Source organism: Eumetopias jubatus, unplaced genomic scaffold, assembly GCF_037043125.1.
Source record: "Eumetopias jubatus isolate StellerSeaLion01/CBP00866 unplaced genomic scaffold, mEumJub1_p1.0 scaffold_7, whole genome shotgun sequence".
NCBI classification, from domain to species: Eukaryota; Metazoa; Chordata; class Mammalia; order Carnivora; family Otariidae; genus Eumetopias; species Eumetopias jubatus.
The window spans coordinates 292,550-318,473 of record NW_028274813.1 but is presented as its reverse complement, the minus strand read 5'-3'; the positions used below and the strand labels follow the sequence as shown (position 1 = coordinate 318,473).

General features: G+C 42.6%; 1 gene segment (V, D, J or C); it reads right to left on the bottom strand.

The window, feature by feature from the left end:
• Positions 1 to 14,881: 14,881 nt before the first annotated feature.
• On the bottom strand, positions 14,882 to 25,386 carry LOC148163834 (immunoglobulin heavy variable 3-74-like). The segment is given in 4 exon segments: positions 14,882 to 15,043; positions 15,625 to 15,786; positions 24,860 to 25,170; positions 25,274 to 25,386. Coding segments are annotated over 4 exon segments (681 nt in total).
• Positions 25,387 to 25,924: the final 538 nt, after the last annotated feature.

The window sequence follows — 25,924 nt, the reverse complement described above, 5'->3', positions numbered from 1 at the left end:
AGAGAAAGTCAGGGTCTTGTCCCTTCAGTCCACGAGCTAATCTTTGCACACTCAGAGGTCACTCTGTAATTTTCCTGAACAATGAACAGGTCCTCTGATAGGCATTTACTGACTTTTCCTGAGAAATATGGTTATCACTCTTTGCTTGGCCATTTTGCAAATCTAGCTCATGCACACATGTAGATTGTTAGAATTCCCACAATTTCTGGCAAGAACCCTCTATTTTTAATGTTGCTTTGACTTGGTCATGGTTTCCCCTTGCTAATAGTCTTGTGCTCATGAACATCCTTGTAAGATGACTGTGCACTGTTATTAGTTGCTCCTTTTCTCCTTATATGATGGCTTGTTGCCACCTTGATTGCTGTTTTATTCGGTCCAGAGCTTCTTCATATACTTTGTCCCTGCAAAGTGGACCTTGAGTGATAGACAGGCTTCCACTGGAACTTCCCCAGAGTTTAATGGAGAGGAGACCTGGATCCATGTCATTGTAACACAAGATAAGATGTGACTGTCTAATGTGAGAAAGGAAAAGTTCTGGGGAATTTAGAGATTCCTTTTGGAGGTGATATTGCAGTTCTTAAAGATGTTTCTTTATTTTTTTAAGTAAACATTGTCAAAGTGTAATGCATTTTTGAAAAAAAATATGATACAGACCATAAAAAATAACCACTGGTTTTATTTTTTATTTATTTTATTTATTTTTTTCAAAGACTTTATTTATTTGACAGAGAGAGACACAGGGAGAGGGGTAACACAAGCAGAGGGAGAGGGAGAATCAGGCTCCCTGCTGAGCAGGGTCCCCGATGTGGGGCTTGATCCCAGGACCCCAGGACTATGGGCCGAGCCGAAGGCAGACGCCTAACAACTCAGCTACCCAGGCGCCCCCAAGTACCACTGATTTTAATGGTTGGCACCTTTCAAATGAATGAATATAGCAGGATTTTATTTTTTAAAATAGTTGTTTGTGGTCGGGATTCTTTCCAGTTTCTGATATTACAATAAAGTTGCTTCTCACCCTGGATCTGTATCTCTGGATCTCAGAGAATGTATTATTTATATGCTTTCCATAACAACCATGAACGCGAAGAAGATGCAGAGGAACATTTTTGCATCCATATGGGAGTTTCTCTGCCCTGTTAAGGTCCTGTTTTATATAGGTGTTTTTGAATAATCAATGTCAAACATGGGAATATAAATAAAACACAATTAAAATTATGAATTTTCTGTGAAGATGGCCGTAAAAACATGGGCGTAACAAGGTTAACCCATTTTTTGGTAAAGCTTGATGCTCAGAGTGATAATTTGGTGTAACCATTATCAGAAATCCAGAGTATCGGGGGGTGGAGCAAGATGGCGGAGGAGTAGGAGACCTGGATTTCATCTGGTCTCAGGAATGCAGCTGAATAGGCATCAAACCATTGTGAACACCTACGAACTCAACGGGAGATCGAAGAAGAGAGTAGCAACAATTCTCTGAACAGAGAAGCGACCACTTACTAGAAGGTAGGACGTGCGGAGAAGTGAATCCGAGGCGATATTCGGGAGGATAGACGGCGGGGGAGTGGGCCTCCTTCGGCCACTTCTGGGAAGTGATAGAGCCGCGGAGCACAAAATCGGAACTTTTAGAAGTTGGCTCCGCTGAGGGACGTCACTCCAGTGGCTAAGCGGGAGGTGGAAACCTCGCGGGACAGTGTGGACTCAGGAACCTCGCGGTCACAGAAAGACCGGGGGTGCCTGAGTGCATCAGAGCTCCCAGGTATCAGAGCGGGGAAGCAGGCTGCAGAGACGGAGCCGAGGCGCGGACTCGCAGCTCAGGGTGGCCATAAACTGTGATCCGCGGCCCAGTCGGCCATTGCGCCTCCATCAGGGACCCAGCAAGCAGCAGAGCCGGGGAGACTCCTCTCCCTCCCCAAGGAGGAGTGGCGCGGGAGTGCACAGCAGGGATCTGCTGGGTTTGGAGACTCCACATGGTGTTGGGTGCCAGAGTTAGAAACTCTCGGTCACAGGCCGGATGAGCACGGAGTGTGGCCGGAGACTGGGGAGACGGAAGTGATTGACTGCTTTTCTCTGGGGGCGCACTGAGGAGCGGGGCCCCGAATTCTCAGCTCCTCTGGGCAGAGAGTGGGAGGCCACCATTTTCACCCTGGTCCTCCAAAGCTGTACCGAGAGCTTGCAGGGAACAAAAGCTCCTGAGAGCAAACCTGAGCAGCTTGCTTAGCCCGGACCCACAAGGGTGGGGCAATTCTGCCTCTGGCAAAGACACTTGGGAACCACGGCAACAGGCCCCTCCCCCAGAAGATCAGCACGTACAGCCAGCAAGCCAAGACCAAGTTTACCGATCAAGGAGAACGGGAGAACTCCAGCGCTAGGGGAATACTGCACATAGAATTCATGGCTTATTTACCATGATTCATTAGTTTTTCAAAGTTAATTTTTTTAACTGTTTTTTTTTATTTTTCTTTTTCCCTTTTTCAACCAACATCTTATCAATCCCTTTTTTAAAAAAACATTTTTTATTTTTCATTTTTAGAGTCATATTTTATCCATTCATAGTAGTTACCCTTATTTTTGGCATATATATATGTTCTTCTCTCTTTAAAATTTTGATATACAGTTTCTTCTAACAGATCAAAATATACCCTAAATCACTAGTGTATGGCTTTGTTCTAGTCTCCTGCCTGATCACAGTCTCTCCCACTTTTTTTCTTTCCTTTTTTCTTTTTTTTAAATCTTCTTCTTTCTTCTTTCAAACAACTTCTTATCAATTCCGTTTATAAAAGCTTTTATAATTTTCATCTTTACAGTCATCTTCCATCCCTTCATTGTATCGACCCTTATTTTGTACATATACAAGTCTTTCTTCCTTTAAAATTTTAGGAGGCACTTTCTTCTAATAGACCAAAATACACCCAAAATCTACTGTGTGGCACTGATCTATGCACTAGCCTGATCATATTTGATCATATTCTGTTTTTTTTGTTTTGTTTTGTTCTGTTTTTGTTTGTTTTTATCTTTTTCTTTTTCTTTTTTTTTCCTCTTTCTTTTTCCTTTCTTTCCCTTTCTTTTCCCCTGGTTTCAGATCTTTTCTGCTTTGTATAGAGTATATTTGCTGGGGACGTTGTTAACCTGTTACCATTTTGTTCTCTCATTTATTTGTTCTCCTCTGGACAAAATGACAAGACGAAAAAAATCACCTCAGCAAAAAGAACAAGAGGTAGTACCGTCTGCCAGGGACCTACTCAATACTGACATTAGTACGATGTCGGACCTAGAGTTCAGAATCATGACTTTAAAGATACTAGCTGGGCTTGAAAAAAGCGTGGAAGTTATTAGAGAAACCCTTTCTGGAGAAATAAAAGAACTAAAATCTAACCAAGTCGAAATCAAAAAGGCTATTGATGAGGTGCAATCAAAACTGGGGGGCACTAACGGCTAGGATAAATGAGGCAGAAGAGAGAATCAGCGATATAGAAGACCAAATGATGGAAAATAAAGAGGCTGAGAAAAAGAGAGAGAAACAACTACGGGATCATGAGGGCAGAATTCGAGAGATAAGCCATACGATAAGACAAAACAACATTAGAATAATTGGGATCCCAGAAGAAGAAGAAAGAGAGAGAGGGGGAGAAGGTATATTGGAGCAAATTATAGCAGAGAACTTCCCTAATGTGAGGAAGGAAACAGGCATCAAAATCCAGGAGGCACAGAGAACCCCTCTCAAAATCAATAAAAATAGGTCAACACCCCGACATCTAATAGTAAAACTTACGAGTCTCAGAGACAAAGAGAAAATCCTGAAAGCAGCTCGGGAGAAGAGATATGTAACCTACAATGGTAGAAACATTAGACTGGCAACAGACCTATCCACACAGACCTGGCAGGCCAGAAAGGACTGGCAAGATATCTTCAGAGCACTAAACGAGAAAAATATGCAGCCAAGAATACTATATCCAGCAAGGCTGTCATTGAAAATAGAAGGCGAGATAAAAAGCTTCCAGGACAAACAAAAACTAAAGGAATTTGCAAACACGAAACCAGTCCTCCAAGAAATATTGAAAGGGGTCCTCTAAGCAAAGAGAGAGCCTAAAAGCAGCATAGATCAGAAAGCAACACAGACAATATACAGTCACAGTCACCTTACAAGCAATACAATGGCACTAAATTCCTAACTTTCAATAGTTACCCTGAATGTAAATGGGCTAAATGCCCCAATCAAAAGACACAGGCTATCAGATTGGATTAAAAAAACGAGACCCATCAATATGCTGTCTGCAAGAGACTCATTTTAGACCCAAAGACAACCCCACATTGAAAGTGAGGGGGTGGGAAACAATTTACCATGGTAATGGACACCAAAAGAAAGCTGGGGTGGCAATTCTTATATCAGACAAATTAGATTTTAAAACAAAGACTGTAATAAGAGATGAAGAAGGACACTATATCTTACTTAAAGGGTCTATCCAACAAGATGATCTAACAATTGTAAATATCTATGCCCCTAATAGTGGAGCAGCCAATTATATAAGGCAATTAATAACAAAAGCAAAGAAACACATTGACAACAATACAATAATAGTGGGGGACTTTAACAACCCCCTGACTGAAATGGACAGATCATCTAAGCAAAAGATCAAGAAGGAAATAAAGACTTTAAATGAAACACTAGACCAAATGGACTTCACAGACATATTCAGAACATTCCATCCCAAAGCAACGGAGTACACATTCTTCTCTAGTGCCCATGGAACATTCTCCAGAATTGATCACATCCTAGGTCACAAATCAGGTCTCAACCAGTACCAAAAGACTGGGATCATTCCCTGCATATTTTCAGACCACAATGCTTTGAAACTAGAACTCAATCACAAGAGGAAAGTCAGAAAGAACTCAAATACATGGAGGCTAAAGAGCATCCTACTAAAGAATGAATGGGTCCACCAGGAAATTAAAGAAGAATTTAAAAAATTCATGGAAACCAATGAAAATGAAAACACAACTGTCCAAAATCTTTGGGATACAGCGAAGGCAGTCCTGAGAGGAAAGTATAGAGCAATACAAGCCTTTCTCAAGAAACAAGAAAGGTCTCAAATACACAACCTAACCTACACCTAAAGGACCTGGAGAAAGAACAGCAAATAAAGCCTAAACCCAGCAGGAGAAGAAAAATAATAAAGATCAGAGCAGAAATCAATGAACTAGAAACCAAAAGAACAGTAGAACAGATCAACGAAACTAGGAGCTGGTTCTTTGAAAGAATTAACAAGATGGATAAACACCTGACCAGACTTATCAAAAAGACAGAAGAAATGACCCAAATCAACAAAATCATGAAGGAAAGAGGAGAGATCACAACCAACACCAAAGAAATACAAACAATTGTAAGAACATATTATGAGCAACTCTAGGCCAGCAAATTAGATAACCTGGAAGAAATGGGTGCATTCCTAGAGATGTATCAACTACCAAAACTGAACCAGGAAGAAATAGAAAACCTGAACAGACCTATAACCACTAAGGAAATTGAAGCAGTCATCAAAAATCTCCCAACAAACAAAAGCCCAGGGCCAGATGACTTCCTAGGGGAATTCTATCGAACATTTAAAGAAGAATTAATACCTATTCTTCTGAAACTGTTCCAAAAAATAGAAATGGATGGAAAACTTCTAAACTCATTTTATGAGGCCACCATTACCTTGATCCCAAAACCAGACAAAGACCCCATCAAAAAGGAGAATTACAGAGCAATATCCTTAATGAACATGGATGCAAAAATTCTCACCAAACTACTAGCTATTAGGATCCAACAGTACATTAAAAGGATTATTCACCATGATCAAGTGGAATTTATCTCTGGGCTGCAAGGTTGGTTCAACATCCGCAAATCAATCAACGTGATCCAATACATTAACAAAAGAAAGAACAAGAGTCATATGATCCTCTCAATAGATGCAGAAAAAGCATTTGACAAAGTACAGCATCCTTTCTTGATCAAAACTCTTCAGAGTATAGGGATAGAGGGTACATACCTCAATATCATAAAAGCCATCTATGAAAAACCCACAGCGAATATCATTCTCAATGGGGAAAAACTGAGAGCGTTTCCCGTAAGGCCAGGAACGCGGCAGGAATGCCACTATCACCACTGCTATTCAACATATTATTAGAAGTCCTAGCCACAGCAATCAGACAACAAAAAGAAATCAAAGGCATCCAAATCGGCAAAGAAGAAGTCAAACTCTCACTCTTTGCAGATGATATGATGCTGTATGTGGAAAACCCAAAAGACTCCCCCCCAAAACTGCTAGAACTCATACAGGAATTCAGTAAAGTAGCAGGAGACAAAATCAATGCACAGAAATCAGTGGCACTCCTATACACGAACAATAAGACAGAAGAGAGACAAATCAAGGAGTCAATCCCAGTTACAATTGCACCCAAAACCATAAGATACCTAGGAATAAATTTAACCAATGAGGCAAAGGATCTGTACTCAGAAAACTATAAAATACTCATGAAAGAAATTGAAGAAGACACAAAGAAATGGAAAAACGTTCCATGCTCATGGATTGGAAGAACCAACATTGTGAAGATGTCAGTGCTACCTAGAGCAATCTACACATTCAATGCAATCCCCATCCAAATACCAACCACTTTTTTCAAAGAAATGGAACAAATAATCCTAAAATTTGTATGGAACCAGAAGAGATCCCAAATAGCCAGAGGAATCTTGAAAAAGAAAAGCACAGCTGGTGGCAGCACAATTCCTGACTTCCAGATCTATTACAAAGCTGTCATCATCAAGACAGTATGGTACTGGCACAAAAACAGACACATTGATCAATGGAACAGAATCGAGAGCCCAGAAATGGACCCTCACCTCTATGGTCAACTCATCTTTGACAAAGCAGGAAAGTATGTCCAATGGAATAAAGACAGTCTCTTCAACAAATGGTGTTGGGAAAATTGGACAGCCACATGCAGAAGAATGAAACTGGACCATTTCCTTACACCACACACAAAAATAGACTCCAAATGGTTGAAAGACCTAAACATGAGACAGAAGTCCATCAAAATCCTAAAGGAGAACACAGGTAGCAACCTCTTCGACCTCAGCTGCAGCAACTTCTTCCTAGAAACATCACGAAAGGCAAGGGAAGCAAGGGCAAAAATGAACTATTGGGATTTCATCAAGATAAAAAGCTTTTACATAGCAAAAGAAACAGTCCACAAAACCAAAAGACAACCGACAGAATGGGAGAAAATATTTGCAAATGACATATCAGATAAAGGGCTAGTATCCAAAATCTATAAAGAACTTATCAAACTCAACACCCAAGGAACAAATAATCCAATCAAGAAATGGGCAGAAGATATCAACAGACATTTTTCCAAAGAAGACATCCAAATGGCCAACAGACATATGAAAAAGTGCTCCACATCGCTCGGCATCAGGGAAATCCAAATCAAAACCTCAATGAGATACCACCTCACACCAGTGAGAATGGCTAGAATTAACAAGTCAGGAAACGACAGATGTTGGCAGGGATGTGGAGAAAGGGGAACCTTCCTACACTGTTTTTGGGAATGCAAGCTGGTGCAACCCCTCTGGAAAACAGTATGGAGGTTCCTCAAACAGTTGAAAATAGAGCTACCATACGATCCAGCAATTGCACTACTGGGTATTTACCCCAAAGATACAAATGTAGGGATCCAAAGGGGAACGTGCACCCCAATGTTTATAGCAGCAATGTCCACAATAGCCAAACTGTGGAAAGAGCCAAGATGTCCATTGACAGATGAATGGATAAAGAAGAAGTGGTATATATACACAATGGAATATTATGCAGCCATCAAAAGGAATGAGATCTTGCCATTTGCAACTACATGGATGGAACTGGTGGGTGTTATGCTGAGTGAAATAAGTCAATCAGAGAAAGACATGTATCATATGACCTCGCTGATATGAGGAATTCTTAATCTCAGGAAACAAACTGAGGGTTGCTGGAGTGGTGGGGGGTGGGAGGGACGGGGTGGCTGGGTGACAGACATTGGGGAGGGTATGTGCTATGGTGAGCGCTGTGAATTGTGAAAGACTGTTGAATCATAGATTGGTACTTCTGAAACAAATAATGCAATATATGTTAAGAAAAAAAAAAAAGGAAAAGATAGCAGGAGGGGAAGAATGAAGGGGAGCAAGTTGGAGGGGGAGATGAACCATGAGAGACAATGGACTCCGAAAAACAAACAGGTTTCTAGAGGGGAGGGGGTTGGGGGGATGGGTTAGCCTGGTGATGGGTATTAAAGAGGGCACGTTCTGCGTGGAGCACTGGGTGTTATGCACAAACAATGAATCATGGAACACTACATCAAAAACTAATGATGTAATATATGATGATTAACATAACAATAAAAAATAAAAATATATATAAAAAAAGAAAGAAATCCAGAGTATCATTTAGAGCAATAGATTTCGGGGCCAGCATATAATTGAAATCCCTGTCCATTAAGGGATTTGATGAATTTAATTTTATGTGGAAATTATATCAGGCTGTGGACACAGTCCTATTTCCCATCTGGGGTCTGTGTTTCTGTGGCAATGAGATGATTCTAGTCTGGGAGGCAGGAGAGGATCTGCTGGGACATTGATGCTTCTTCAGGAGTTACTTTTAGAAAAATCTCTCCCTTCTGCCAGGGTCTGGGTCTTCTGTGACCTTGGAAATGCTGTCACCATGTACATCCATGATGGGGGTCCCCTAGGCTTTTTAAGTGACTTAAATTGATTTAACCTTAAAACACTGGAAACACTCTGGCTGTCACTTCCCTCAGATCATCTACAGTCTTTAGCTTCTTGATGGTACCAGGTGATTTCAAAGCCTGTTAGTTAAATGTTCTATTATATCACAGTTCAGTGTAGAAACAAATTGGTTACAGCCTTAAGTCCGTACTTGGGATGAAACCTCACAAAGAGAGTCAGAATATATCTGCTCATGTGTCACGATCAGTCGCATAGTCCTGGGGAACCTGGGAGGTGGGACATTGACAGAAACCAGTCTTCAGGGGTCCATAGAACACAGGTAGATGGACTTTATCCCACGTCCACCTTCCATTGAATGTGCATATATTTTATTTCTTGAATGTGTCCTTTCCCATGTTGTGAAGTCATTCCTGAACCAAAGCCTCCATCACTTTTAGATGATGGAAAGTTTCTTGATTTGGGTGTCCATCCTGAGTTGTACCAGCTTTCATATCCAGGGACTGAGACACACACCTGACAGCTGTCTGGTGGGACAATTGTGCATGGTGTGGCTCAGACTCAAAGAACATATGGTCATCAAATCCACAGTCTTCTGCTAAATTTGAGAAAACAGTGTCCTTAAGGTAAAATTATACAAACTCTCAGAGATGCATGGACTCTGTTATCCAAAGTAACTCCCGCTGGCACTGATGGGATTATGGTCCCATGCATTCTGCTGTGGGGACATTTAAAAAGGGTTCAGATATCATATCCATCCTAAGCCAACAAATTCAGGCTGCCTCTCCACTCTAAGTTTTTGACAGCTTCTTTTGACTTTTAGGAAATTCAGTCTAATAGAAGAAAAATTTTGACCTTGCTGGATGAGACAAGGACTTCTGTTCTGTCTCCAGATCCTCCAGTTTCCATTCCTGAGTGGTTCCTGTGCATCAGGAAGCCTGCCGACTTGCCATACCATCCAAAAATGCACCTGCTTCCCCTGTAGAGAAACATGGTGTGGTGCTAATAATGTTCCTGCAATTGTTGTCCTTTGGGAGCACACATCATATCTTGTTCAAGGACCCGGGCTCACTGTCAGGAGGTTCATTCTTCTCTAGGCCACTCATTGAGTCAGGTTATGTATATGGGCCACATATGTGAACCATTACTTACTGCAAAATAATATAATAATTGCATAATACTTAATGGGATTGCAAACTCAAACAGAAATTGAACCATAGGATCCCTGGATCAGAGTAGAGAGGGAAATAAGTTAGGATATTCTGAAATACAACATCAGATTACAAGTCTGAGCTTTAGCATATACAGCAGAAGGAATTTATCACACGCTATTTGCTATAAGTAATCAAGGGAGGGAGGAAGTGTGATGGAGTAGGGGTAAGGGTCCCTACATTTGTCTGAACCCTGGAACACAGCTAGGTAGTTATCAAGTCATTCTGAGCAACCAAGAAATCAGTCAGATGTCTGAGAGTCGAAAACTGCAAGTGTACAAATAGGAAATCAACCACCTTTTGGAATGTAGGAGGTGTGCAGATTTGTCTTCTGGGTGATACAAGTGTGGTGATGACCGCAGGGAAAGAGTGAGCCTCCTGAAGCTACCGACAATGTATTATAGCAGCAAAGAGCAAAATCTGAACTTTTCGAAGTCCGCTACTGTGGGGATGTGCCTGGAATAAAGTTGCTGAAGTGGCAAAGTGGGGCAGAAATACGGGGTCTGAGGATCTCCTGAGCCATAAGAAGAATGTGCGGCACCAATGTGATGCACAGTTACTAGGCATAGGAGCCTGAAATCTAGTCGAAGGGTGAGTCTCAGTGCAGGCATTCTGCTCTGCTTTGCCATAAATGGTGAACCACTGTGTGGTCATGTGACCTCTTTCCTGAGACTTGCAGGCCAAAGGCAAAGGGCTATTAGACCCTCTGCTAGAGAATAGCATAGGTCCACCCCAAGAGAGTCCCTAAATTTGAAGTTTTGAAACTCAGTCACGTGCCTGAGTTAAAGCAGCTCCAACAAAGGCAGGGTGAACACAGGGTTCAGATGGAAACCAGGGAAAAAAAGGATTGATTGCTGTTCTGTGAAGGCTCAATGAAGAGTGGAGGCTGCGAACTTACAACACCAGTTTAGAGCTGATGCCATATTTAACCCACCCATCAGTGCAAAACAGCTCTACCTATTGGAGGCCAGATCCGCTTACACCAAGCCGTGCACCCTGCTCCCAAGATGGGCATTTCCACTAGGCCAGAACCCCTGAGAATAACCACAACAGGCACCTCCCTGGGATCAGCAGAATCTATTCCTTCTCACCAAGTCTAATGATCATTGAGTGCTGTGAAGTTTCAGCTCTAAGGGAAGTAGGATCTAGCTTTCTTCTTTTATTCTTAAAGTTTTTTATTTTTATTTTTTGATTTATTTTGCAATTATTCTTTATTTTTATTATTACCTTTTTATATTTTGTTTTTCATTTTTATTTTTATAAATATATATTAATTACTTCTATTAGTACTTTACTTTATTTTATATTTATTTTTATTTTTTTTGATCTATATTCTTTTTTAGAAGCAGACCAAAAGAAACCCAGGATCTTCATTTCTTGATTTTTTTTTACCCCATTCTTTTTTATTTTCTGAAAAATAAAAAGAAAGTATGGAAAATTTTCCCCAGAGGAATGAATAGGAGTAAATCTCATGGACAGGCTTTTAATCAATACAAATATAGGTATTATGTGTGAAATGGAACTTACAACAATAATTTTTAGGATATAAACTGGGCTTTAAAAAGGATAGAAGACATTAGAGAATCCCTTACTGCAATGATAAATGAACTAAAATTTAATCAGACCCAAATTAAAACAACAACAACAATAATATCAACAACAACAACAATAACATCAACAACAAAAACAACTAAATCCAAGATGCAATCCCATGTAGAGGCCATAAAAAATGAGGATGGATGAAGGAGCATAGCGAATCCGTGCTATACAAGATAAAATTAAAGAAAATGAGTGAAAAGAAGAGGGAAACCAAGGTAATGGGCCATGAAGGTAGATTAGGGAACTCAGGGACTTATTAAAACATTATAACATTTGTATCATAAGAGTCACAGAAGATGAAAAGAGATAAAAAGGGGGATTAGTTTTATTCCATGAAATAATAACCAAAAAGTTCTCTAATATGCAGAAGGACACAGATATCAAAATCCAGTAGTACAGAGAACTCCTATTAAATTCAACAAAAGCTGACTATCTCTAAGGCATTTTGTAGACAAACTCACAAACTACAACACAGTCAAGGAAAGATTCTGGAAGGAACAACGGAACAAAGGGGCTTAACCTCAGGGCTTTCAGTAAAACACAACTCTATAAAGTGATGATCAGACTCAAATCTCACAGTCATCACATCCACATCTTCTGGAAGATTGAAAAAACAGCATCCTTAAATTAAAGTTCCACATCCTCTAGGAAAACCTGACTCCCTTGTACCAGGTTTCTCCCTCAGTGTGCTCACTGTGTCCTTTCACAGAGTCCTAGGAGAGTACTGGTTAGTCCTATCTGCGGGCGGGAACAAGTGAGAAATCCACCCTGGAACCTCACTGAAGGAAATTACCAGGTACTTTCCCCAACAAATGCAGCAGGGAAATGCCAGAGCATCAGTGCTTGGGTTCGTGTGTCACTAACGTCTCAGTCTGTTCCAGCTGCTGTAACAATGTACATGGAGTGGGTGGTTTTAAACAACAGACACCCATTCCTCACAGTTCTGGGTTCTGAGAAGTCCAGGTCAAGGTGCAGACATGTGGTGTCTGGAGGGCACCCACCTCCTAGTGTGTTCTTTCCCTGTCACCTCACATGGGGTCAGGGGGCAGGGAGATTTCCCAGTCCTGTGGTATAAGGGCAGTAATCCTGTCGTGAGACTGCACCCTCCTGACCTAAATGATTCCCTAAGGCTGGTCCTCCTTGATCCATCACAATGTCCTTAGGATTCAACCTGTGATAGTGGAGGTCATACACATTGAGCTGATAACAGCAACTGAAAGATAATTAGTTATTCCCCGCAGGTGGAAGGCTCCCCCATCCAGCACCTCAGCCTGAGGATTCTCATGGATCCAGTAGAACCTTCTGGTCTCTGTGTGCACACAGCAAACACAAGGATGTCAGAGCCAGTTTGTGACCTTGGGGAGTGGACAGCTTCCACTGCAGACATGGGTAGAACTCAGTCTACTTCCATCATTGTCTTTTTAATTGTGATGTTTCCATGGATTGTTCTTCTAAATTTCCAAGGATTGGAATAATTTTCTACTCAGAATGGCCATTTCTCTTTTGTTCTTGCCATTTTCACATGTGTTTAGTCGAATTAGTCATCACATGGTATCTTTTGATTATTGTCTGTTAGCGCCTTGACCTTCATCCCTCACTCTTCTCTTCGTGCCTCACAGAAGGAAACTCTAACAGGAACACACCAGTTCTCCCTCCTTTGATGCAGGTGGGAGACTGGCTCCACAGAAGCCCCTCCCATGAACAGGACCCCATCCCCCCACTGACCCACAGCACACCCCCTGAGCCAGTGTCCTTCCTTGGCTCCATCCAAGCAGTTATGTCTTGAGGAGAGGCCTGCCCTGCTCTCAAGAGACAAGATGGTAAAGGGGATGAAAGTTTTATGTTCTCATTTTTGTGTGTTTGTGTCTGTGTGTGCAATCAACAGACTCTATATCCACACCATGTCCTGGTGGGGTCCCTCTGTTTCCCACGCTGCCACTAACATTGTTGGGAACATGGTTTAAGACAGTGAGCCCCCACCAGGGATCTTTCGTCTCTGGCTTTGGATTGTTGATGTCACTGCAGCCCCATATCCAGAATGTAGTTCTTGCAAGCTTGCACACTTAGCTGGATTCTCCTATGATACACAGTGGGTGCAGCTGGGACTCTTGACAGTATTCAGGGGATTTGCATGGAGATATTTGTAATTCACTCATATTTAGGTCCAGGAACAAGCAAGTGCAAGTGACACTGACTTTTGCGCTTACAGGTATAGCAGTTCTTCAACTTTTTATTTATGTCAGAGAATGAATAGGTAGCACAGAACTATGTGTGCAGAGAGGCTCCCTGGGGGAAACAGCGATAATTAGAGAGGAAGCCCCAGACCCTGCCATACTCTCCAGCTGCATCTGCTCCTGGGCCTTAAAGACAAAATTGTGCATAGTGTGCACCCCCTGGTGGTCCAGATCCCCTTCTACAGTGAGGTTTGTGTCTGGACTCACACCGAGTTCCCCTCACTGTGTCACTGGCACAGTAATACACGGCCGTGTCCTCGGCTCTCAGGCTGTTCATCTGCAGATACAGCGTGTTCTTGCCGTTGTCTCTGGAGATGGTGAATCGGCCCTTCACAGAGTCTGCGTACTTTGTGCTACTTCCATCACTGCTAATATATGCGACCCACTGCAGCCCCTTCCCTGGAGCCTGGAGGACCCAGCTCATGCCATAGCTACTGAAGGTGAATCCAGAGGCTGCACAGGAGAGTCTCAGGGACCCCCCAGGCTTCACCAGGTCTCCCCCAGACTCCACCAGCTGCACCTCACACTGGACACCTGCAGACACGAGACATCCTGGTCAGGAAGTTGTCACACAACCAATCTTTCTCACTCAAATACACTCGTACACTCAATGTGACTTGTTCACCATAAATTACCTTTTAAAAGAGCAACAAGGAACACCCAGCCAAGTGCAAACTCCATGGTGAGTTGTCTGTGTTCTCTCCTGATCACTGAATGGGAACACCTGGGGATCCCGGGGCTGGGTCTCCTGTCCCAGCTGCAAGGGTTGGGGCTCAGCTGGTTTAATCAGCAGAGGGAGGGCCCTATTTGCATGTCCTCTGAATATATATTCACCTTGGTATCTATGCTGACAGAGAGGGCAGTGTCCAGAGCAGGTGTAACTGCCGTTGATGTGGTGCTATTCATCACTTTAAAAAATATATCATTTATATTTGATAACTTTCCAGTGTATATTCTTGGCCTCCATGTACTACTTTGTTTTTACATGTAAACATAAGTCTTGGGGTTTAGGTGTCATGTTCCCCCTTATGTGATGTGAACCTACACCTAGAATTGTGGATGGCTTGTGAGTTGTCCAAGAGCATTTATGGGGTGAGGGTGAGCCCCAGGATATAAGTCGGTGCTCCTTCCACAGTACTGTGCTGCATCCCTGACACCCCCCTTGGGACGGAGTGGACAGGCTCATAAGGAAGGTGGAATCCCTCCTGTAATGGGGACAGAATGATTTTGCTTCTTCTAGAGTTTACCTGAAATACACAGAGAATCAGGATTATGAAGGTGTAATTTCAAGTCTCTCAAATTTACTCTCTCTGAGAATCACCTCTGTGATTACCTGTAAAAGCTCTGATGTGTGTACTTGGCACAGGATGAACTACACACATGTAGAGTGTGTGATATGATAAACACTGGTGTCAAAATCAATATTATCGAGAGTGAGCACATTAATTCTCCCCAAAATGTCCTGTACGTACGTTGGAATTCCTCCTCTCTCTTCCCATCTTCACCCTGTCCCCACATAACTATTGAACTTTGTCATGTCAACTTAGACTAGGTTTAATTTTGTAGAATTCATAAATAGATAATGGTATCCTATGTACTATTTAGTAGGGCTTCCTTGGCTCAGCAGGAATCCCTGTGCATAAAGCCGTGTTGCTGTGTGTATCAGGAATCATTGGTTTAATGACCAGCAGCTCTGAAGGCACAGGCTTGGAAGCAGCAGCCAGAGGAGGACCTGAGGCAGCAGGAGGAAGCCCCTTTTTGCAAGGCTCATCCACACACCCTCCTATCCCAGGAGCTCTTTGTCCCAGAAGGAGTTTCAATCCCTTACTGTCTGTAACATGATCTGCTGGCTGTGGAGAAGAGACCAAGAGGCAGAGCAGGTGGACAGGAGAATGTTGAGGTAGAGGCTCTGAGAGTCCAGGCAATGGAAGAGGCCAGGTGCTGGGATGAAGAGCAGCGAGGGTAGAACTGGCCAGGCTGCAGAAGAAACCTATGTACAAGAAAATTCAAGACTCAGGTACCAGGGTGTGGAAGTTACAACAGTATTCAGCCTCTGACTGTGCCCCTATGTCCCATGTTCTCCACTAGATTCCACTGCTAACCTCAGGTGTGAGCTGCAGGCACCACATGGGCACAGGAGCTGCTCTTTGTTTCAAACCAGGAGTCTTCTTTCTTTGTCACCAGGGCATGGAGAGGACCCATTTCTGCAGCCACCTCTCCCCACACCCTACAGAGCTCACCTGACACGTATGGACTCTCCACTTGTTGAGAACTGTTTTCCTAAAATACTGAGGCCCATAAGGAGGCTCCACTCATGCGTGTCTCCTACTGACTTCAAGTACTTATTTACTTTGAGCCATCGTGGACCTTGACTGTGGATTTTAACTCTGACTAGACTGTAAAGTCCCTGTATCAGGACAGTGTAATCTATTGCCCCTCTGTCCCCCTCCCAGTTTTCTATGTTAATCAGAAAATAAGGACCATCACCACTAAGTAAGGATGTACATCATGTCTTTCCTGAGGAATAATATTGTGTATCAAGTTCTGTCCTCTTTTTGCACAAATTGAATTTAGAGCAAAGGAGACAGGCACTCCAATGGGGACACATCGGGAACTGTACAAGGAGGAATAACACTGTGTGGACCCACAGGGAGCCTCCCAGCAGCCATGTCATGCTTTGGGGCAGAGGTGTTGTGAAGACAATTTCTTCCCTTGTAAGTGCTGATGATAACAGGGAACACTGTGCATTACACACATGTGTCAGTCCTCCCATAACCTGGGGTGGATGCCAGATATTTGATTCCCTTCCCTGATTATGTCTCATGATGTTTTTAACTCTCTTATCCACTTTGTGTTCACTCTGTATTGTGGAAAATGGTTCGTTTGAGAGGAGGAGTGTCCACGAACTCTGGAAAGCACAGGTTCTGGCCTTAGAGGAACCTGTGCTACAAGCGTTTCCTGTCCATCCCTGTTTTGTTAGCTTCCTCCCAGGAACCTCTGTGCCTTTTTCACTAAATGTGCTTTTTTCTCATCTGCTAAACATCGTCATAAGACTTGGTTCAGCTCAAGGAAAATCTTTCTCATAAGTCCTTCCTTGACCACCTGGCCTCCTCAGATAAGGATCATCACTCACTTCTCTGTGGCTCCCAAATGCTCCCTGTGTGCATCTCCCTCAGAACAGGTACACCACCAAGGTACTTGCACTTGTTCACCAGCTAATAGAGGTAGAGATGCCTCCAATTTTCTTAATCCTTGAATAGAACAGTTATCTTCATCACCTTTTGTACCGTGTATCGCTGGTACAGAATTCAGTCAGTCCCTGCTGAATAGTGTTTTTCCTGTAGACTTGAGATGACTTATGAAATCTACTCTACTCATCTCCTGCTCCTGTGCATGGGGATATAACTGCATCCGTATTCTGCCCAGGTCAGTTCTAGGCACCTTGTAAGTTAGTAACCCTATCTTACATTCTTTCCACTAGTTCATTCAGTGAACCTTGTGAACAGGCCATTGTAGAGTCAGTGATGATGACAAAGCAAACATGATTTCCAGAGCCCTGAGCTTCCTGAAGTCCCACAAACAGATGAAAAATGCAGTTCCTTTATTTCTTTCTCAGAAGTCTAAGTTAGAGTTCCATAACTGCTTATGTAATTTTTTAACAAATATTTATTTTGTTCTAACTGCACAATATGTGGCCCTGCTTAGTCCCTGTGAACACAGCAATGAACAGAAATAGAAGTACTTGCCTTCATGGGGTTTACCTATGAGAAGGGAAGACAGACCAAAGTAAGTAACCATCCTGTCTTCCTCCACATGATCAGATTCTCTTGCTGACCGTGGTGTGGAGAATAGTTGGGGATGGGATAGGGACCTGGGAGGTTGGGATCAAGCAGGTGAGGAGATTCTTGCTGGTGTCCAAGTGAGAGTTGATAGGAGCTCAGTCCAGGGTGGTAGCAGTGACGGGGTTGGAAATGGTTGGATTCTGAGTGTGTCTTGAACTTGTAACTGGCAAGACTTGCTGACTAACTCGTGATAGAGTGAGATAAAGAGGTAGTTAAGGAGGGCACCCAGCTATCAGCCCCAGAGACTGAGGTCTCCATCCTTTGTCCTGTGAGAAGTGCAGGTCCACACCAGTCGTCATATCTCTTGTGAATTCCTGGAGGGTTTTCATTGTGTCTGGTTATCTCTGGTTTGGCTATTTGTCTTTCTGTCCATCGTTTGGTCCCCTCTGTGTCTTTCTGCCCTTGTAGCAGCTCCCCCCACCAGCTTGTATTAGCAGCTTTCTGATGGTTCATGTCATTAATATATTTCCATTTGGTATCATATTTGTAATGTATTTTGCCCATTTTCTCTTTTTGTTTGATTCGGGTAGGAGATTACCCAGGCATTAGATGGGATGAATACCCACCATTTTTTCGACATGAATGGAACTGGAGGAGCTTATGCTAAGTGAAATAAGTCAAGCAGAAAAGACAATTGTCATATGGTTTCACTCATATGTGGAACATAAGAAATAGCTTGGAGGACATTAGGAACAGGAAGGGAAAAATGAAGCAAGGGATAATTATAGATGGAGGAGAACCATGAGAGACTAGGACTCTGGGAAACAGACTGAGGGTTTCAGAGGAGAGGAGGTGAGTGGATAGGTTGGCCTGGTGATGGGTATTAAGGACGCCATGTATTGCATGGACCACTGGGTGTCATACGCAAACAATGAATCATGGAACACTACATCAATAACTAATGATGTACGGTATGGTGACTAACATAACATAACAAAAAATTAAAAATCTTATTATTCCAATACTTAGAATTTACTAAGAGAAAATATTTGCAAAGTTAACTATAAAGTGCTTAATTCCAAAGTATTTTAATCTACTCATATCAATTTGAACATGAGTATATACAGATGCCTAATAAATAATTTGTAGATATGTATAAAAAAATAAATGCAGCCCTTATATTGAGGGTTCTGGAATGAGTGTCATTGAGAAGTATGGACTGGATGATAGTTATACTCCATTTGCTCCATTCTGGATTACCCCCTCCCGATAAACCCATGTTGAGGTGGTCATGTGTGACAGTCCAGAGGGATTACATTACTTCAGAGCAAATAGCTTAAAATTGAGACAGGCATCCATTGCCTCCTGCTTCCCAGTGCCCCTAAGCTTCCAAGTGGCCTTCCAGGTCTCCCCATTAAGGCCTGCCTAGAATTGGGTTCTCTTTCTCTCTCTGGACCAAGTTGCATGACCTTCATTTATGATGCAGTGTTCCTTTGTTCTGAAGCTAAAAATCTGCACTTTTCTCTAACAGAGAAAGTCAGGGTCTTGTCCCTTCAGGCCATGAGCTAATCTTTGCATGCTCAGAGGTCGCTCTGAAATTTTTCTGAACAATGAACATGTCCTCTGATAGGAATTTACTGACCTTTCCTGAGAAATATGACTATCACTCTTTGCTTGGCCATTTTGCAAATCTAGTTCATGCACATATGTAGATTGTTAGAATTCCCACAATTTTTGGCAAGAACCCTCTATTTTTAATGTTGCTTTGACTTGGTCATGGTTTCCCCTTGCTAGTAGTCTTTTGCTCATTAACATCCTTGTAAGATGACTGTGCACTCTTATTAGTTGGTTCTTTTCTCTTTATGTGATGGCCTGTTGCCACCTTGATTGCTGTTTTATTCAGTCCAGAGCTTCTCCATAGAATTTGTCCCTGCAAAGTGGACCTTGAGTGATAGACAGGCTTCCACTGGAACTTCCCCAGAGTTTAATGGAGAGGAGACCTGAATACACATCATTGTAACACAAGATAAGTTGTGAGTGACTAATGTGAGATAGGAAAAGTACTGGAGAGTTTAGAGATTTCTTTTGGAGGTGATATTGCAGTTCTTAAAGATGTTTCTTTATTTTTTTAAATAAACATTGTCAAAGTGCAATGCATTTTTGAAAAAAAATAATATAGACCATATAAAAAGAACCATTGGTTTTATTTTTTATTTATATTATTTATTTTTTTGAAAACTTTATTTATTTATTTGACAGAGAGAGACACAGCAAGAGAGGTAACACAAGCAGGGGGAGAGGGAGAATCAGGCTCCCTGCCGAGCAGGGAGCCCAATGCAGGGCTCGATCCTAGGGCCCCGGACCATGACCAGAGCTGAAGTCAGATGCCTAAAACTCAGCCACCCAGACATCTCAAGTACCACTCATTTTAATGATTGGCACCTTTCAAATGAATGAATATAGCAGGATTTTATTTTTTAAAATAGTTGTTTGTGGTCGGGATTCTTTCCAGTTTCTGATATTACAATAAAGTTGCTTCTCACCCTGGAGATGTATCTCTGAATCTCAGAAAGCATATTATTTATATGCTTTCCATAACAACCATGAAAGTGAAGAAGATGCAGAGGGACATTTTTACATCCATATGGGAGTATCTCTGCCCTGTGAAGTTCCTATTTTATATAGGTGTTTTGAATGATCAATGTCAAACATGGGAATATAAATAAAACACAGTTAAAATTATGAAGTTTCTGTGACGATGGCTGTAAGAACATGGGCGTAACAAGGTTAACCCATTTTTTGGAAAAGCTTGATGCCCATAACGATAATTTGTTGCAACCCTTATCAGAAATCCAGAGTATCATTTAGAGCAATAGATTACAGGACCAGTATATAATTCAAATCCCTGTCCATTAAGGGATTTGATGAATTTAATTTTATGTGGAAATAATATCAGGCTGTGGACACAGTCCTATTTCCCCTCTGGGGTCTGTGTTTCTGTGGCAATGAGATGATTCTAGTCTGGGAGGCAGGAGAGGATCTGGTGGGACATTGATGCTTCTTCAGGAGTTACTTTCAGAAGAATCTCTCCCTTCGGCCCATCCCTATTTCTGTCTGCCTGTGACCTTGGGAATGCTTTCACCATGTTCATCCATGATGGGGGTCCCCTAGGTTTTTAAAGTGACATAAAGTTGATTTAACCTTAAGATACTGGAAACACTCTGGCTGTCACTTCCCTCAGATCATCTACAGTCTTTAGCTGCTTGGTGGCACCAGGTGATTTCAAAGCCTGTTAGTTAAATGATCTATTATAGCATGGTTCAGGGTACAGACAAATTGGTTATAGACTTGAGTCAATACATGGGAGGAAAGCTCACAAAGAGAGTCAGAATATATCTGCTCATGTGTTGCCATCAGTAGCATATTCCTGGGCAACCTGGGAGGTGAGAAACCAGGCTTCGGGTGCCATAGAACACAGGGAGATGGACTTTATCGCACGTACACCTTCCATGGCATGTGCATATATTTTATTTCTTGAATGTGTCCTTTCCCATGTTGTGAAGTCATTCCTGAACCAAAGCCTCCATCCCTTTTAGCTGATGGAAAGTTTCTTGATTTGGGTTTCCATCCTGAGTTGTACCATGTTTCAAATCCAGGGACTGAGACATACACCTGACAGCTGTCTGGTGGGACAATTGTGCATGGTGTGGCTCAGACTCAAACAACACTTGGTCATCAAATCCACAGTCTCCTGGTAAGTTTGAGAAAACAGCGTCCTCAAGGTAAAATTACACATACTTTCAGAGATGCATGGAGTCTGTGGTCCAAATATACGCCCACTGGCACTGATGGGATTATGGTCCCATACATTCTGCTGTGGGGACATTTAAAAAAGTTTCAGATATCATATCCATCCTAAACCAAAAATTCAGGGTGCCTCTCCACTCTAAGTTTTTGACAGCTTCTTTTGACTTTTAGGAAATTCAGCCTAATAAAAGAAAAACTTTGATCCTGCAGGATGAGACAAGGACATCTGTTCTGCCTCCAGATCCCCCAGTTTCCATTCCTGAATGGTTCCTGTACATCAGGAAGACTGCCGAGTTGCCATACCATCCAAAAATGCACCTGCTTCCCCTGTAGAGAGACATGGTGTGATGCTAATATTGTTCCTGCAATTCTTGACTTTTGGGAGCACACATCATATCCTGTTCAAAGCCCTGGGCTCATTGCCAGGAGGTGCGTTCTTCCCTGTGCCACTCATTAAGTCAGGTTATGTATATGGGCCACATATGTGAACCATTACTTACTGCAAAATAATATAATAATTGCATAATACTTAATGGGTTTGCACACTCAAACAGCAATTCAATCATAAGACCACTGGATCAGAGTAGAGAGGGAAATAAGTTAGGATATTCTGAAATACAACCCCGGATTTCAAGTCTGAGCTTCAGCATATACAGCAGAAGGAATTTAACACCCTCTTTGCTATAAGTAAAAGGGGATGGAGGAAGTGTGATGGAGTAGGGGTAAGGGTCCCTACACTTGTCTCAACCCTGGAATGCAGCTGGTTAGGTATCAAGTCATTCTGACCAACCAACCCAGGATCTTCGTTTCTTGATTTTTTTTACCCCGTTCTTTTTTTATTTTCTGAAAAAAAAAAAATGAAAGTATGGAAAATTTACCCCAGAGGAATGAATATGAAGTAAATCTCATGCACAGGCTTTTAATCAATACAAATATAGGTATGATGTCTGAACTAGACCTTAAAACAATGATTTTTAGGATACAAACTGGGCTTTAAAATAGGATAGAAAACACTAGAGAATCCCTTACTGCAGTGATAAATGAACTGAAATTGAATCAGGCCCAAATTAAAAAACAACAACAACAACAACAACCCAAAAACAACTAAATCCAAGATGCAATCCCAAGTGGAGGCCATAAAAAATGAGGATGGATGAAGGAGAGGAGCGAATCCAGGGTATACAAGATAAAATTAAAGAAAATGAGTGAAAAGAAGAGGGAAACCAAGGTAATGGGCCATGAAGATAGATTAGGGAACTCAGGGATTATTAAAACATTATAACATTTGTATCATAAGAGTCACAGAAGATGAAGAGAGATAAAAAGGGGGATTAGTTTTATTCCATAAAATAATAGCCAAAAAGTTTCCTAATATGCAGAAGGACTCAGACATCAAAATCCAAGTAGTATAGAGAACTGCTATTAAAAAGCTGACTATCACCAAGGCATATCGTAGTCATACTCACAAAATACAACACAGACAAGGAACGAATCCTGAAAGATGCAAGGGAACAAAGGGGCTTAACCTCAGGTCTCTCAGTAAAACACAACTCTCTAAAGTGATGATCAGACTCAAATCCCACAGAGTCATCACATCCACATCTTCTGGAAGACTGAAAAAACAGCATCATTAAATTAAAGTTCCACATATTCTGGGAAACCCTGACTCCCTTGTACCACCTTTCTCCCTCAGTGTGTCCACTGTGTCCTTTCACAGAGTCCTAGGAGAGTACTGGTTAGTCCTATCTGTGGGAGGGAACATGTGAGAAATGCACCCTTGAACCTCACTGAAGGAACTTACTAGGTACTTTCCAAACAAATGCAGCAGGGAAATGCCAGAGCATCGGTGCTTGGGTTCATGTGTCACTAAGGTCTCAGTCTGTTCCAGCTGCTGTAACAATGTACACTGACTGCGTGGTTTTAAACAACAGACACTCATTTCTCATAGTCCTAGATTCTGGGAGGTCCAGGTCAAGGTGCAGACATTTGGTGTCTGGATGGTTCCCACCTCCTAGTGTGTTCTTTCCCTGTCACCTCACATGGGGTCAGGGGCAGGGAGATTTCCTAGTCCTGTGGTATAAGGGCACTAATCCTGTCATGAGACTGCACCCTCCTGACCTAAATGATTCCCTAAGGCTGGTCCTCCTCCATCCATCACAATGTCCTTAGGATTCAACCCATGATAGTGGAGGTCATACACATTGAGCTGATATCAGGAACTGAAAGATAATATGTTATTCCCCGCAGGTGGAAGGCTCCCCCATCCAGTACCTCAGCCTGAGGATTCTCATGGATCCAGTAGGAACTTCTGGTCTCTGTGTGCACACAGCAAACACAAGGACGTCAGAGCCAGTTTGTGACCTTGGGGACTGGACTGCTTCCACTGCAGACACTGGGTAGAACTCAGTCTATTTCTATCATTCTCTTTCTACTTGTGATGTTTCCATGGATTGTTCTTCTAAATTTCCAAGTATTCGAATCATTTTCTACTCAGAATGGCCATTTCTCCTTTTGTTCTTGCCATTTTCACAGGTGTTTAGTCGAATTAGTCATCACAAGGTATCTTTTGATTATTGCCTGTTAGCGCCTTGACCTTCATTCCTCACTCTTCTCTTCCTGCCTCACAGAAGGAAACTCTAAGTAGAACACACCAGTTCTCCCTCCTTTGATGCAGGTGGGAGACTGGCTCCACAGAAGCCCCTCCCATGAACAGGACCCCATCCCCCCACTGACCCACAGCACACCCCCTGAGCCAGTGACCTTCCTTGGCTCCATCCAAGCAGTTATGACTTGAGGAGAGGTCTGCCCTGCTCTCAACAGACAAGATGATAAAGGGGATGAAAGTTTTATGTTCTCATTTTTGTGTGCTTGTGTCTGTGTGTATGATCAACCTACTCTACATCCACACCATGTCCTGGTGGGGTTCCTCTGTTTCCCACGCTGCCACTAACATTGTTGGGAACATGGTTTAAGACAGTGAGCCCCACCAGGGATCTTTCTTCTCTGGCTTTGGATTGTTGATGCCACTGTAGCCCCATATCCAGAATGTAGTTCTTGCAAGCTTGCACACTTAGCTGGATTCTCCTATGATACACAGTGGGTGCAGCTGGGACTCTTGACAGTATTCAGGGGATTTGTATGGAGATATTAGTAATTCATTCATATTTACGTCCAGGAACAAGCAAGTGCAAGTAACAGTGACTTCTGCAGTTGCTTGTATAGTAGTTCTTCAACTTTTTATTTATGTCAGAGAATGAATAGGTAGCACAGAACTATGTGTGCAGAGAGGCTCCCTGGGGGAAACGGCAATAATTAGAGAGGAAGCCTGGCCCTGGGAGGAAACCTTCCATATCCTCCAGCTGCATCTGCTTCTGAGCCTTAAAGACAAAATGGTGAGAAGTGTGCACCCCCTGGTGGTCCAGATCACCTCCTACAGTGAGGTTTCTGTATGGGCTCACACTGACATCCCCTCACCGTGTCCTTCGCACAGTAATACACGGCCGTGTCCTCGGCTCTCAGGCTGTTCATCTGCAGATACAGCGTGTTCTTGCCGTTGTCTCTGGAGATGGTGAATCGGCCCTTCACAGAGTCTGCATACTTTGTGCTACTTCCATCACTGCTAATATATGTGACCCACTGCAGCCCCTTCCCTGGAGCCTGGCGGACCCAGTACATGTAGTAGCTGCTGAAGGTGAATCCAGAGGCTGCACAGGAGAGTCTCAGGGACCCCCCAGGCTTCACCAGGTCTCCCCCAGACTCCACCAGCTGCACCTCACACTGGACACCTGCAGACACAAAACATCCTGGTCAGGAAACTGTCACACAACCAATCTGTCTCTCACTCACATACACTCATACACTCAATGTGTCTTGTTTACCATAAATTACCTTTTAAAAGAGCAACAAGGATAAGCCAGCCAAGTGCAAACTCCATGGTGAGTTGTCTGTGTTCTCTCCTGATCTCTGAATGAGAACACCTGGGGAATCCGGGGCTGGGTCTCCTGTCCCAGCTGCAAGGCTTGGGGCTCACCTGGTTTAATCAGCAGAGGGAGGGCCCTATTTGCATGTCCTCTGAATATATATTCAACTTGGGATCTATGCTGGCAGAGAGGGCCATTGCCCAGAGCAGGTGTGACTGCCGTTGATGTGGTGCTATTCATCACTTTTAAAAAATATCATTTATATTTGATAACTTTCCAGTGTATATTCTTGGCCTCCATGTACTACTTTGGTTTTACATGTAAACATAAGTCTTGGGGTTTAGGTGTCATGTTCCCCCTTAAGTGATGTGAAACTACACCTAGAATTGTGGAAGGTCTGTGAGTTGTCCAAGAGCATTTATGGGGTGAGAGTGAGCCCCAGGATATAAGTCGGTGCTCCTTCCACAGTACTGTGCTGCATCCCTGAAACCCCCCTTGGGACAGAGTGGGCAGGCTCATGAGGAAGGTGGAACCCCTTATGTAATGGGGAGAGAATGATTTTGCTTGTTCTAGGGTTTACCTGAATTACAGAGAGAATCAGGATTGTGAAGGTGTAATT